The sequence below is a fragment of the Callithrix jacchus genome, chromosome 20 (genome assembly GCF_049354715.1).
Source record: "Callithrix jacchus isolate 240 chromosome 20, calJac240_pri, whole genome shotgun sequence".
NCBI lineage: Eukaryota > Metazoa > Chordata > Mammalia > Primates > Cebidae > Callithrix > Callithrix jacchus.
In genome coordinates this window covers 4,875,516-4,891,714 of record NC_133521.1, presented here as the reverse complement: position 1 = coordinate 4,891,714, position 16,199 = coordinate 4,875,516, and the positions used below count along the sequence as shown (strand labels likewise).

The 16,199-nt window shown below is 37.6% G+C and overlaps 1 protein-coding gene across 2 annotated transcripts in view; it reads left to right on the top strand.

The window, feature by feature from the left end:
• ITFG1 (integrin alpha FG-GAP repeat containing 1) overlaps positions 1-16,199 on the top strand; it is a 310,341-nt gene that overhangs the window by 232,376 nt on the left and 61,766 nt on the right. For both annotated transcript variants that reach the window (XM_035282693.3, XM_002760922.6), the window contains one exon: positions 14,421-14,499. In XM_035282693.3, coding sequence (XP_035138584.1) covers positions 14,421-14,499 — 79 coding nt within the window. The remainder of the gene's footprint in view (positions 1-14,420; positions 14,500-16,199) is intronic.

The following is a 16,199-nucleotide window of genomic DNA, read 5'->3' as shown; positions in this document are numbered from 1 at the left end:
ATATTCCTTCATCTCCATTTTGAAAACTTCACAATGTTTCATTCATATTCAGTTTTAGCTATTCACTCACTCCCATGGCCATAACCTGGACCTTATCTACCAGAATGGTTTCACTTCTGAAACCCCAATTTAATTTATCCAACTCTGACCACAGCCTATTTTCCAGCCCTCCCACTCTGTTACTCTAATTATACCTGTTCGACTTTAAAACCATTAGTCTCTTGACCTGTGTCAGCTCACCATTGTCTTTGCCCACCTCCTTAGTTAGTTACCATACACCAACATTACTTCTGCTAGTCCCTTAACTCCTATAAAGCACTGAGTTTCTGCTGTACCTGTCTGGGAAAATTTCAACCCTGGGTTAGTCCAGCTATCTCTTATTTCCTCCTATGCCTAGAATACTGGGCATTTCTGAAGAAGAACCTATAACTCCGTGTATTGGCACTAGCCCTGTGTATTAGTCTATTCTCATGCTGCTATGAAGAAATACCCAAGACTGGGTAATTTATAAAGAAAAAAGGTTTAATTACTCATAGTTCTTCATGGCTGGGGAGGATTCAGGGAACTTTTACAATTATGGCGGAAGGCACCTCTTCACAGAGCGGCAGGAGAGAGAATGAGTACCAGCAGGAGAAATGCCAGGTGCTTATAAAACCATCAGATCTCCTGAGAACTCACTCACTATCAGGAAAACACCATGGGGGAAACCACTCTCATATTTCGGTTACCCTCCACCGGCTCCCTCCTGTGACATGGGGATTATGGGAATTACATTTCAAGATGAGATTTGGGTGGGGACACAGCCAAACCATATCACCCTAATTCATGGCAACCTTAAATGAGCATTTTTTTATTGTATCACAGTCTTATATGGAATCCCAGCCCTCTTTTCTTCCATTTCTTTTTTCTGACTTCTTTCAAGATTTTCTCTTTGTTTTTGATTTTTTGCAGTTAGAATACAATATTCTTGGGTACAGTTTTTTTTTTTAGTATTTATCCTGCTTGGTGTTCTCTGAGCTTCCTGGTTCTGTGGCTTGAGGTCTGTAATGAATTTTGAAAATTGCTCAATCATCATTACTTCAAATATTCTATTTCCTTTCTCTCTTTCTTATTCTTGTATTCCTACTAAATATATTTACAACTTTGGCATCTTCAAGCTTAACCGATTCTTTCTTAGGTCATGTCTAGTCTACCAATGAGTCCATCAAGGCATTCTTCATTATTACAGTATTTTTTATTTCTCTTTCCTTTTGATTGTTCGTTTCCATCTCTCTGCTTACATTAACCATTTGTTCTTGCATGTCGTCTACTTTTTTCCATTAGCACCCTTAGCACGTTAATCATAGTCATTTTAAGTCCCTGCTCTGATAATTCCAAAATGTCTGCTATATATCTTGTTTTAATACTTGCTTTGTCTCGGTTTTTTTGTTTTGTTTTGTTTTGTCTTTTGCCTTTCAGCATGCCCTGTCATTTTTTATTGAAAGCTGGATACAGTGTGTTAAGTGAAGATAACTGAGGTAGACAGACTTTTACTGTGGAATTTTTGAGGTTTATCTGACTAGGAATTCAACTGTGTTTACTGTTTGCAGTAGTAGTTGTGTCAGAGGCAAAAAATTTCCTCTAGTTTGCTTGTTTTTGTCTCCTCTGGGGTGCTGGTTTCCCAATAGACTCCTTCTTAAATGAAAGATGATGCTTGTAATGCTTTGGGCTGTGGTTCCCTTGACAGGAGCCCAGTCGATGAAGTTCTGGGATAGGAAAAGTGTTCTGTCATCCTGTCATTAGGGCTTACTCTTTTAGTGAGCTTGTGTCCCTGGGCTATGACCTTCAGAAGTGCTTCTCAGCTTCTCTATCTTCTTAGGTGAGACAGGAAGATGAGAAGGAGCTGGAGTTGAATATTTCCCTTTTCCCAGGTCAGTTAGGTTTTTGTTAAACCCAAGTCAATGAAGCTCTAGTAAAAGTTTTCTTTGAAGGCAGGTTGTTAGGGAGAACAGAGAGCTGTGGGCATATTTCAGAACAGTTACTTTCTCATGCTGCTGCTTGAAACATGAAGTTATTTTTCTCCAATCTTGACAGTGAGAATCTAGTGGAATTCCTGGAAGTAAAACTCACTGGAAGTAAAAATTTCTGGAAGTAAAAAAGTGTAAGTGTGAGGATTCCCCCTGTCCCAAACCCTTGGAGTTTTGAACACTCAATCTAGTCTACACTAAGCCTCCAATAGTTTTTCAGTTACGTCTTCCTACCTGTATTGGCTCCATCTTTGACCTTCTGCTCTTGGGCTTCTGCTCCTTTTAAGCTGTGTCTCTCTTTCCACCTGTCTGTCTCTCCAGTTTGCAGAGTAGCAGTTTGTCCTGTGACCTTGGTTCTCTGAAAGATCTAAGAAAAGTTGTTGATTTTCTGTTTCTTTGCTTTTTTCTTACTATAAGAACTAGAGTGACAAAATTAAAGAAGTTTACATGTCGGACTAGAAACTGGAAACTCTTCTTTCATTTTTATTAGTTTTGCTTTAAGGTTTTTTTGTCCATTTTACTTCATGGCTTTTATCAGTATATCATACTGTGTGTCATTTATTGCTCTTTATCTTGTAATTTTTTAACTTTTTAAAAATTTGTAAACATCTATAAAAGTATGAATTAGTATAATAAAACTCCTTGGCTAGGCATGGTGGCTTATGCCTGTAATTCCAGCACTTTGGGAGGCTGAAGCAGGAGAATCACTTGAGCCCAGGAGTTTGAGACCAGCCTGGGCAACATGGTGAAACCCCATCTCTACAAAAAATACAAAAATTGCCTGGGTGTGGTGGCATGCACCTGCACCCCAGCTACTCGGAAGGCTGAGGTGGGGGAATCACCTGAGCCTGGGGAGGAGGTTGAAGCTGCAATGAGCCATGATAATGTCAACGCATTCCAGCCTAGGCAACAGAATGAAACTCTCCAAAAAAAAACAAGAACAAATAAATACATAAAATTCTTTTGCCCATACTAACTTTGGCAATATCAGTATATACCCAGTTTTATTTCACCCATACTGCCACCTACTACCCATCCCACCCCCTCCTCTATCTAGAGTATTTTAAGGCTAATCCATCACCTCTAAATACTTAAGTGTTGTAAATACACCTTTTGCTTATCATACCAGAAGTTCTCTTTCTTCATAAGAACTATGTAATACCCTTTCTACTCTCGCAATTTCAGTTGTCAGTAGTTCACCTTCCCTCCTACTTCAGAAAAGAAAATAATGCATAAAATGCAAATCTCAAAAACGATGAGTTCTTGTCCTTTGTAGGGACATGAATGAACCTGGAAACCATCATTCTCAGCAAACTGACACAAGAACAGAATATCAAACACTACATGTTCTCACTTATAGGCGGGTGTTGAACAATGAGAACACACAGACACAGGGAGGGGAGAATCACACACTGGGGTCTGTTGTAGGGAAATAGGGGAGGGACAGCGGAGATGGGGAGTTGGGGAGAGATAGCATGGGGAGTAATGCCAGATACAGGTGAAGGGGAGGAAGGCAACAAATCACGCTGCCACGTGTGTATCTATGCAACAATCTTGCATGTTCTTCACGTGTACCCCAAAACCTAAAATGCAATAAAAAAATGCAAATCTCTTCAGCTAGCTACAGTAACTTTGGAGAAGCTACTTTACTTCTGTTAAGCCTCATTCTCTATGTCTGCAAAACTAACCTGTGTACGCTTCCTATTGCTGCTATAACAAATTAACATAAACTTAGTGGCTTAACACGACACGGATGTACTCTTTTACAGTACTAGAGGTAGGAAGCCTGAACTACGTTTCACTGAGCTAAAATCAAGTTGTCTGCAAGCCTACATTCCTTTTTGGAGGCTTTGGAGAGAATCCATCCCCTTACCTTTTCCAACTTCTTGAGGCTGCATATATGCTTTGGGTCATGGCCCTTTCCTCCATACCCAGAACCAGCAGTGTTACATCTTCAAATCACTGACACTAACCCATCCTGCCTTCTTCTTTCTCTTAGAGGGAGCCTTGTGATTACATTAGCCCCAACTGGATATTCCAAGATAATCTCCCCATCTTGAGATCTTTAATTACATCTGCCAAGTCCTTTTTGCAGTATATTCAGCAGGTTTCAGAAATTAGGACATGGAGATCTTTGGAGTACCCTTATTCAGCCTATCAAACTACCTTCTAAGGTTATTGTTAAAATTAGAGTAATTAATATAGATAGATCATAACAGGCCCTGATACACAATAAACACTCAAGAAGTATAGCTGATATTTTTTTTTTTTTTTTTTTGAGACGGAGTTTTGCGCTTGTTACCCAGGCTGGAATGCAATGGCACGATCTCGGCTCACGGCAACCTCCGCCTCCTGGGTTCAGGCAATTCTCCTGCCTCAGCCTCCTGAGTAGCTGGGATTACATGCACACGCCACCATGCCCAGCTCATTTTTTGTATATTTTTTAGTAGAGACGGGATTTCACCATGTTGACCAGGATGGTCTCAATCTCCTGACCTCGTGATCCACCCGCCTCGGCCTCCCAAAGTGCTGGGATTACAGGCTTGTGCCACCACGCCCGGCCAACTGCTATTATTTGTCAATGTTATTGTTTATACCCTTTCCTCTATAACATCACTGTATTGGTACGGATAGTAAGTTACAAATATTTTGAGAAATACAGTGTTCCCTTTGTCTTTCAGGTAGGACTAAAGGTATACTAGACTTCTTGACTTTTTTTCTTACTGTGTAAAATCTTTTTAAACATCACAAATGCATGAAATACGGATATGGTAGATATCAGTATTATTAGTGAGTGCTACAGTAAATATCTGGTTAATCAAGAGTATATTCCTGGCCAGGCGCGGTGGCTCAAGCCTATAATCCCAGCACTTTAGGAGGCCGAGGCGGGTGGATCACAAGGTCCACAGATCGAGACCATCCTGGTCAACATGGTGAAACCCCATCTCTACTAAAAATACAAAAAATTAGCTGGGCATGGTGGTATGTGCCTGTAATCCCAGCTACTCAGGAGGCTGAGGCAGGAGAATTGCCTGAACCAGGAGACGGAGATTGCGGTGAGCCGAGATCACGCCATTGCACTCCAGCCTGGGTAACAAGAGTGAAACTCCATCTCAAAAAAAAAAAGTATATTCCTGTTTTCTGAGTATTTTCTCTTTAAATATCCAACTAATTTTTGAAATCTTTTATTCTCAGTATAAGGTATATTCTGACTTTTCACTATGTTAGTGGGGATAATGGCTTTTTTCTCTGTGACTTGGTAATTCTTTTCACCAAAGCCTGATGACTTTTTCAACTTTGTAGATTATGAATCTAGAAACAGGCAGATAGTACTTTTCCCCTTGAAGAGCAGACAGGTTTAAAGGTAGTCTTTCAGCTGAAAATGGTGGCTCATGCCTGTAATCCCAGCACTTTGGGAGGCTGAGGAGGGCGGATCACGAAGTCAGGAGTTCAAGACCAGCCTGGCGAACCTGGTGAACCCGGTCTCTACTAAAAATACAAAAATTAGTGGGGCATGGTGGCGCATGCCCGTAATCCCAGCTACTCAGGAAGGTGAGGCAGGAGAATGGCTTGAACTGGAACTCAGGAGGCGAAAGTTGCAGTGAGCTGAGATTGCGCCACTACACTCCAGCCTGGGCTACAGAGTGAGACTCCATTTCCAAAACAAAAAAGTAGTCTTTACCTCCCCCGTATACAAAAAGAGTCTGCTCACATTCCTTTGAAAGAGCTCCATGGGGACAGAAACAGTATCTTTTTTTCTTGCAAGTTTATCTCAGAACCTAGCAGAGGGCCTGGTGCTTAATAATTTGCCAGATGACCTCTGCAGCACTAAACATAATCCCTTCCTCCACACCCATCCTCATTGCTTTTTCTCTTGACTGAAAATCAGGGTGCCAGCTGTGGGTCACATCTGCCTCTTCTCAAGGAACCTTATTGGCCTTGTTCCACTGTTTCTTTGGCCTATGTATCCAGCCTTCATTTGTCTGCTGGTTTCTTTCCTTTAGCAATTAAGGATGCCTAAGTCTCTTATCTATACATGTATACATATGTACCTTCTGAAACCCACATCCCCTCCTGCTACTATCCATCTCTGTTTTCTTTTCTCAGCCAAACTCCTTGAATCGTCTGCATTTGGATCTCTGGAATCCCTCACCTTGTAGCCTTAATGCTGCTGCAGCTGCATGTAATATTCCTGACACTTCTAGGAACACTCCCATTTCTCGGCTGCCTTCAGGCCCTTTCTTTCTGGCTCTTCTACCTGTGTAGTCATTCTTCCAGGTTCCTTTATGAATAAACTTCTCTTCTGCCTATCTTTTAAATGTTGGTGATTTTCAGGTTCCATCCTAGATTCTCTTCTCACTATATATACAGTAGTCCCCTCTTATCCACAGAGATGCCTTCCAAGACCCCCAGTGGATGCCTGCAACCTTGGATAGTACTGAACCTTCTGCACCTTGTTTTTCCTACAAGTACATACCTATGATAAAGCATAATTCAGAAATTAGGCACAGTAAAAGATTAACGATAACTGACAATGAAATAGAATAATAACAGTATACTATAATAAAGGTTATGTGTATATTTCTCTCTCAAAATACATTATGATATTGTACAATGAGTAACTGAAACCACAGAACATGAAGCTGCACATGAGCAGGGGCTACTGTAAACTCTCTTAAGTGATCTCAGCCACTCTCCTGAACATCAGACTTTATATCTGAGTGCCTTACAAGGAAGGACCTCAAAAACTGAAATCTTCCCCATACCTCAAAACCCAGTCCTCTTCCCATGTTCCCTAGCTTAATTACTTTTTCCTTTCCCTTGTCCCCCAGTTTACTAGATTATCATTCTTTCCCCACAAATGTCCCTTCTGTCTGTCCTAATACTTTATTTCAGGCCTTTTTTTTTTTTTTTGTCTGACTGCTGCAGTTATCTAAGCTATCCTTCAAAAACCTGCTACTACAGTGATCTTTCTAAAACACAAACCTGCAGTGACTCCCCTTTGCCCTTTAGAGATAACCTAAATCTAGCTTCCTGAGATAGAGCCCAGGTTTCCCCCTTCATCCTTATCTCTTGCCGTTTTTCCCTATGCTCTCCCGTAACTCTGTAATCAGCTCCCTGAACCCCCTCTGTCACCTCCTGCTCCGATATCTGCCTCTATACCGAAGTCTCCTCTTCTTCACCTTCTCCTAGTTTGCTCTGTGTGACCTTCAGGTTGGCTCTCAGACAATATTTCCTCCAAGAAAGCATTCCCTGGCTCCCCTTTGACATGGAATTGGATCCACTTTCTGTTGTTTCTTAGCTCCCTATGCATAGTCCTACTACTGTTGCTTTCTCTAGAATTCGGTTTGCTTTTTAATGAGCCTTCATTGATAAAGTTTCCATGGCATCTCTCACCACAATAGCATATTCACTGTTAAGGATGAATCCTTGCAAAATAAATTACAAGCTATTTACAAGAGAAATGCATTCTGGAAAAGCTCTGATACAATCCCTATTAATGCTGACACAAATACCTCCTAAGAAAGGGTCTCAGGCTTTTACCTGTTCTGTTTAGGAACATTCTGACAAAGTACAGGCCAAGAACATTTATCTTTGGATCAGACACCATGGCTCATACCTGTAATCCCAGCACGCTGGGAAGCTGAGGCAGAAGACTGCTTGAGCCCAGGAGTTCAAGACTAGTCTGACTAACCTGGACAACATAGTGAGATCCTGTCTCTACAGAATAGAAATGTTTTATATTAGCTGCATGTGGTGGCACACGCCTATAATCCCAGCTACTCAGCAGGCTGAGGTGGGAGGATTGCCTGAGCACAGGTCAAGGCTGCAGTGAGCTGTGATCGCGCCACTGGGCTCTAGCCTGGGCAACAGAGTGAGACCTTGTCTCAAAAGCACAACAAAAAAACCGTCTTCACTTTGGTGAAGTGAACGATCTGACTCAGTTTTACCATGCTTTAAAGTATAGCAGGCATTACTTCAACCACTATTGATTATAACAGACTTATTTATTTGACATTCCTTAAAATATTATTCACTCCTTAATTCTATTTGCCATTCTTTTGTCACACCTGACAGTGGTAATATCATGCTTCCTGTCCCAAAGATTTTTTAAAATGATGATATGGGTATTTTCTGCATTTAATATGCCATTTTACAGTTCTTTATTTACCTCGGTCATGGGGAAAATACCATGCAGTTTTCATAGGAAAATAACCAAAATTAAAGGAAATAGTGTTTTATTTAATGTCTTAAAGAAATGAGTATAAAACAATATAAAAAATTCACTATTAAACTAAATTGGATAGTACGGCTAGTGTTAACAAAGATAGGAACAAATGCCTGTGAGTGTTCACTTAAAACAGGATTTTTAAAAATTATCTTTGAGAAAAATTAAGTCCATTCTATAAGCCAGCTATTTTTCTGATATTTTATAATCATAAATTTATATCATATACTACCTAATTATTGATTATACTTAATACAATATGTTTTATATGTTTTTTCATTTTTATTTCATCATCCAGAGCCAAAGATTTAGCATATATTTGCACTCCATTGTAGGAGCCCAAGACCTTGAAACAAACCCTAAGGTAACCAAGTAATTGACACAAACATAGAAATCACCAAGATTTGGCCAGGCTGCTAAAAAAGAGTCTAGAGAAAATAGAAGTATTTCAGCGCCAATTTTATGTGTCAGTAGGCATACAAGAGATCAGCTTAGTTAGAAAGTATCTATATAAACACCTAAACTGCATTACATCAGTGTGACACATGCTAGAATGAGAAAAACGGAGCCAATGATAGTCCTTTTTTACTGATGGTATGAAAAATTGAACCTTCACTAATGTGTCTAAATTTAACTTCCCTGAATTCTTTCGAACAAATATCAGATGTAACATTTAAAAGGAAGCCCTAATATAACCTAAGTATGTAAAAGGTATAAAAAATACAGCAATACTCCTTGTTCCTTTATTGTATAGAAGAACCACAAAGTAAAAAGTATTTCAAATCTCTTGACATTTTCTGAGCATGACTGTTTGTAGTATATTTTGTACTAAACATTCATATGGAGGTAAATGGCACTATTTTAAAAGAAAAAATGAAGTTGAATGCTTTGACATATGAGATAAGAAACCAAGACTTCTAGGCCCAACTCTCAGTTGTATCATTTCAGTAAGGAAATTGGGAATTGAATTGTTCATTATATAGATGGTATAAAAGAGCAATTCTCAAACTTCTTGGTCGATGGACCCCAAAGAGCTTTTCTTTATGGAAGATATATCTACTGACATTATTTGAAGTTAAAACTGAAATAATTTTCAATGATATTAATTCTGTTCATTTGTTTGTTTTTTGAAATGGAGTCTCACTCTGTTGCCCAGACTGGGGTGGAGTGGAGTGGCGCAGTCTCAGCTCACTGCAACCTCTGCTCCCCAGGTTCAAGTCATTCTCCTGCCTCAGCCTTGTAAGTAGCTGGGATTACAGGTACCTGCCACTACACCCTGCTAATTTTTGTATTTTTTTAGTAGCGATGGGGTTTCACCATCTTCACCAGGCTAGTCTTGAACTCCTGACCTTGTGATCCACCCGACTTCACCTCCCAAAGTGCTGGGATTACAGGGGTGAACCACCACACCTGCACGATATTAATTTGTTTTTAAAACATAACCCAATATATTAACATAACCTATTTTATTTAAAATATATATTTTTTTCATATTTAAATATTAGGGAAAAGAGAGATGTTGCTTTATGTTATTACAAATCTCTTTACTGCTTAGCATAATAGAAGATAGTAGCATATTCTCTTAACTCCTTTTACATTCAGATTTTTATGGTATGCTGTCTTGGTTGAAATAGATGAAAAAAATTCAGCTTCACATAACTATGTAATAGAAAAGGGAGTGTTTTAATATCCTGTTCAGATAATTGATATATACCAAAAAGTCATCAAGTGACAGTGTCTTAAGGTTCATTGCAATGTGGATTTTGCAACTTTATCAGTGAGTTTTTCCTACTTTGTTATGGTATGTGATTTATTTATTAAAATGTTGTTTCATTTCCACATATTTTCTTCTGTTGTTGATTTCTAATTAATTCTGTTGCAATCAGAGAATATCATTTGTACAATTTCAATAATTTTATATCGACTAAAGCTTTTTTTTTATGGTCTAGTATACCATAAAACTTGTTTTATGTTCTCAAGTTCCCTCCTGCAGAACATTCCACATGTGTTTGAGAAGAATATGTACTCTGGTAGAGTTGGATGCAGTGTTCTCTACAAGTCTATTAGGTCTAGTTGGTTTACAGTGTTGTTCACATCTTCTCTTTTCCTGCTGATCTTCTATCTAGTTCTATCTATTATTAAAATTGGCATACTGAAGTTTTCAACTATTGTTGAATTATCTGTTTCTTCCTCAAATTCTTAATTTACTTTGGGGCTGTGTTGGTTAGGTGCAATATGCTTATAATTGTTATGTCTTCTTGATGGATTGGGCCTTTTATCTTATACAATGTCCTTTTTTGTATCTAAAAACAATTTGTGTTAAAGTGTATTTTGTCTGATATCTGTATAGCCATTCCAGTTCTCATTTGGTTTCTTTTCCCATGGTATACCTTTTCATGCATTTACTTTCAGCCTATCTGTTGTCTATGAATTTAATGTGTGTCTTCTGTAGATGGCATATAGTTGGTTATATTGTTCTGTCTGTTTGGTTAATCTTTGCCTTTTTGATAGGAGCATTTAACCCATTTATAGTTAATGAAATTAGTGATAAAACAGATTATGCCTGTCATTGTTTTGTTTTCAATATGTCATGTTTTCTTGGTTGCTCAATTCCACCATTACTGCATCCTTTAATATTATATGTTGTCTAGGATATCATTTTAATTCTTTTGTTGTTTTTTTCCACTCTATATTGATTTATTTATCTTGAGATAGTCTCAACTCTCTTACCCAGGCTGGAGTGCAGTGGCATGATATGGGCTTACTGCAACCTCTACCACCTGGGCTCAAGGGATTCTCCTGCTTCAGCCTCCCAAGTAGCTGGGACTACAGATGTGCACCTCCACACCCAGCAAATTTTTGTATTTTTGACAGAGTTGGGGTTTTGCCATGTTGGCCAGGCTGGTCTTAAACTCCTGAACTCAGGTGATCCTCCTACCTCAACCTTCCAAACTGCTGGGACTACAGGCATGAGCCACCCAGCCCAGCTTCACTCTATTTTTAAAAAGTTATTTTGTTAGTAGTTGCTCTGAGGATTACAATTAACATCTTAACTTAGAAACAATCTAGTTCATATTAATTCCAACTTAATTTCAGTAGCTTATAAAAACTGCTCTAACATATCTGTTTATTCACTCCTCAGTTTGTACTATTATTGTCATACAAATTACATCTTCAAGCAATATGAGATCAATAAGATTGTTTCAAACAGTAGTCTTTTATATCAGGTAGGAGAAAAGAGCTACAAACAAAAATGTGTTTATACCTACAGTTCCCTTACAGTACCTTTTTTTTTCCAACTGCGTCTGCACAGAATACTTACAGTTACCTTTACTAGTACTCTTTATTTGTGTGGATTCAGTTTACTACCTAGTGTTCTTTCAGATCAGCTAGAATTCCCTTTAATATTTCCTACAAGTCAGGTGTGCTAATAACACATTCTTTCTGGTATTATCTGGCTGTATGTTAATTTCTGCTTCATTTTTGAAGGATATATTTGCTGGATTTTAGACATCTTGGCTGACAGTCTTTTTCTTGTAATACTTTGAATTTATCAGCCTACTGCCTTCTAGCCTCCTGGGTTTCTGATGAGAATTGAGCTGTTAATCCTACTCAGGATACCTTGTCCATGATGAATTGCTTGTTTCTTGCTGCTTTCAACTTTCACTTTTTGGCTTTCAAAATGTTAACTATGATATGATAGGTAGGATTTGACTTTGATGTATCATGGTGTGGAGCTCTTTGAGTTTACCCTACTTGGTACTCATTGACCTTTAGGGTGTACAGTTAACGTTGTTCATTAAATTTAGGTAGTTTCAACCGTTATTGTGATGTTCCCATCCCTGTGTCCATGTGTTATTATTGTTCAGTACCCACGTATGAGTGAGAACATGCAGTGTTTGGTTTTCTGTTCTTGTGTCAGTCTGCTGAGAATGATGTTTTCCAGATTGATCCATGTCCCTACAAAGGACATGAACTCATCCTTTTTATGGCTACATAATATTCCATGGTGTATATGAGCCACATTTTCTTTGTCCAGTCTATCATCAGTGAGTACTTGGGTTGGTTCCAGGTCTTTGCTATTGTAAACTGTGCCACAGTGAACATACGTGTGCATGTGTCTTTATAATAGAATGATTTATAATCCTTTGGGTATATACCCAGTAATGGGATTGCTGGGTCAAGTGGTATTTCTATTTCTAGATCCTTGAGGAATCACCACATTGTCCTCCACAATGGTTGAACTAATTTACACTCCCACCAACAGTGTAAAAGTGTTCCTATTTCTTCACATCCTATCTAGCATCTGTTGTCTCCTGATTTTTTAATGATCGCCATTCTAACTAGTGTGAGATGATATCTCATGGTGGTTTTGATTTACATTTCTCTAATGACCAGTGATGATGAGCATTTTTTCATATGTTTGTTGGCCTCATAAATGTCTTCTTTTGAAAAGTGTCTGTTCACTATTTTTCATTTAAGAAAAATCTGATTGGATTGACAGTGCCTCAGTTACAATGGTGAGGTCTATCTCTATCTTGTTTCCTTTTTCTGGAACATTCTTCAAACCTTGAGTAAAATGATATACTCCTTCTCTTTAGAAATCAAGGCTAATAAAATAGAACATAAAGAAACTTGATTGCAATGGACATCCTAAGAAAAGATGACAAAATATTTAAGAAATGCTTTAAATTCTTTTGGGTATTTTTCACAGCATCAAAATCCCACTGATCTTCCCAGTAAAGTACAGAAGAGTTAATAATGACATGTAGATAGGCTACTGATGCTCTAAAAATGATTTTTCTCCGGGATGATAAGCAGTAATATAATTTTATCAATATCACAATTGCCTGACTGATACTTTAAGATCTTTAGAAGTCCATATGCTTCCAATGGCTATGAGAAAATAGGTTACTGTAAGCATGGAATTACTCATGAGACATTACTGATTGATTAAATGATTCATGAAGAAATCACAGAAATATGCAAAATAAGCTTATTAAGAAATATTTTTATGTGTTAAGATTAATATTATGCTTTGTACTACACACTACTTTCATGAGAGAATTAGTGAACTGTTATGTCTACATTTTTTTTTAGATGGAGTCTTGCTCTGTCACCCAGGCTGGAGTGCAGTGATGCAATCTTGGCTCTCTGCAACCTCCGCCTCCTGGGCTCCTGCCTCAGCCTCCAGAATAGCTGGGACTACAGGTGCATGACACCACACCCAGCTAATTTTTTCCATTTATAGTAGAGACGGGGTTTCACTGTGTTAGGCAGGATGGTGTTGATCTCCTGATCTCATGATCTGCCCACCTCAGCCATCCAAAGTGCTGGGATTACAGGTGTGAACCACGAGCCTTTATCTGCATTCTTATTTTGCGTATTGGCAAGAAAAAGCAGTGTTCTCTCGTGTTCTCTCTCCCACCTGTATTCAGTTAAAAAAATCAGGTCATAATGTGTCTGATACGAGTCCTAAAGCTGAAGCTCACCTATCATCATGGGCCAGTCATTCTGGTATTGGAACACAGAGTCTAGAAATCCTGATCCAGTTCCTCTGTATAGTTATTCTCAAAGCACATTCAATGGGGAGAAATGCCAGATATAGATGATGGAGGGATGTAGGCAGCAAACCACCTTGCCATGTATGTACCTATGCAACAGTCCTGCATGATCTGCACATGTACCCCAGAACCTAAAGTACAAGAAAAAATAATAATAATAATATATTCCTTAAATGTGCAGGAGTTTAAATGTGATAGAACTAATCATCAGTATTTTTTATTCTATTGTAATTATTATAAATAGATTTTCCTTGTGTTGATATTTTAGTGGGAAAATGTAAGACATATATAATCCCTCACTGAAGGGAAAAGGCAATGCTGTATTCAACAAAGTATCAGATTTTAGAAATACCCAGTTAAAATAATGAACTATATAAATGCAACTATTAAATCATTTAAAGTCTTGAGAATTTTCTACTAATCAGGTTTTCTTTTTCTTTATTATTAACACTAACATCCTAAGAAACGACAGGTTTTCTTTTGATGTGCTATCTGTTTATGAAAGGAGTCTATAGGAAACTGTCATCTGTGTAAGAATTTTTTGCTTTGAAAGAGGTTTGCCTGAAACTTCCAGTAATTCCCTTACTTTCAAAGCCTTAACTATTTTTTTTTCTATTGCAGCCCTTTGGAGTGAATCAACCTGGACCTTATATCATGTATACAACTGTAGATGCAAATGGGTATCTGAAAAACGGATCAGGTAAAACCAGATACAAATCCATAATGTATAAAAGCTTTGTCAGTCAATATATTGGCAAGGTAAACTGGTGGAAGAAACTGTTTTCATACTACTTAATAAAATCTTCATTTTTATTATGCTTAGTCTTTCCCTAGACTTACATTGGGAAATTATAAAAGGTTCTCATGACAAAAAAATGTTAAGCTTCAATTCTTCATATATCCCTATTATGATGGAGCCAACTCATTATCCTTATTTTTTAGTTGAAGTACCAGAGAGATTGGGTGAAATTACCTGTGTTGTCTTCGTCAGAGAGTGAAGTAGCAAATTAGTTAATTAAGTTCATCTTAGAGGAAGTAAAAATTAAAAATCCAATTAATACTATGATATAAACTACTCCTAGTTTTTTTATATGTAGAATAGAAGCTGGATTTTGTAGGGAGGTTTTTTTGATATATTATTATAAAGAAAAAATGTAGTTATACATTTAAATAAGTAATAAAGGAAATTGCAATTAAGATAAAAAAGAAATAAGATTGAGCAGAGGATGTCTGCTTTTAATAGATGGCTGACTGACTGAGGTTAGATCCAAATTACAGTAAATACAACTGTGATAATTTCAGTTATCTAAATAAGAAAAGGAATCAATATGCTTCTTTTAGATGCCTAGAGTTTTGGCTATGAAGAAGTATAAGCAAAGTTGCTGTCACTCCTCTACTTTTTTGGCCAAAAAAAAAAAATTAAGAACTGATTATATGGCCATATAATGTAATGGCTTTAACTAAATCAAATATCCCAGAGTGAGTTTACCTTTTAGTTAGTTGCACATATTTAAGAGTCTCAGTTGCACTGCTGCTTTAGCACAGAAACATTCCTTAGAACAAAATTTTTTTAAATAGATTCAAGGAGAAATTGACAAACACAACTGTACTTTAATATACCACCAACAGTCACGGCAGTTCAAAATAAATAAGGATATAGATAATTTGAACAAATTACTTCTTTATGTTTTTAATTCATGTACATATTAAACCTTAATAAAAAAAGTTCTGGGAGCGGCTAGTTTTATCAGTTAATTCTTTTAGACTTTTAAGATGCAGATGATTTCAGTGCTAGGTAAGATGTTCCGGAATACAGGGCAACAAGATGAAGTTACTTATTGCATTTCATGAACCTAGTGTAACTTGGGCAGAGGTAGCATACTGAAAACCAAAAACTAAGTTCACTGGTGGGATATCAATAAAAATCCCATCTAAAAACTAACAAATTTATCTGTATTTTTAAAGAATTGCTTACTTAACATAATCAAGTAGATGATTTAGGAATGCACTGATGGTTTAAAATGGGAAAGTCTCTTGTTATAGCAATTTATCAATATTTAAAATACTTTTTTTTCCATATAATGATACATTGTGTACATCTTTCCATGTCTGTTTATACAGATACTACTGATTTATTTGGGGCTGTTTTACATAGATGCAATAACTACTCTAGCCAATCTATTTTTTGTTTTACTAGAAAACAACAATACAACAGTAAAAATCTATTTACATATATTTTTGTGCAGTTAAATGAATAATTCAGGCCAGGTGCTCACACCTGTAATCCCATCACTTTGGGAGGCCAAGGCAGGTAGTTCACTTGAGGTCAGGAGTTCAAGACCAGCCTGGCCAACATGACGGAGCCCCATTTCTACTAAAAATACAAAAGGTGGGTGTGGT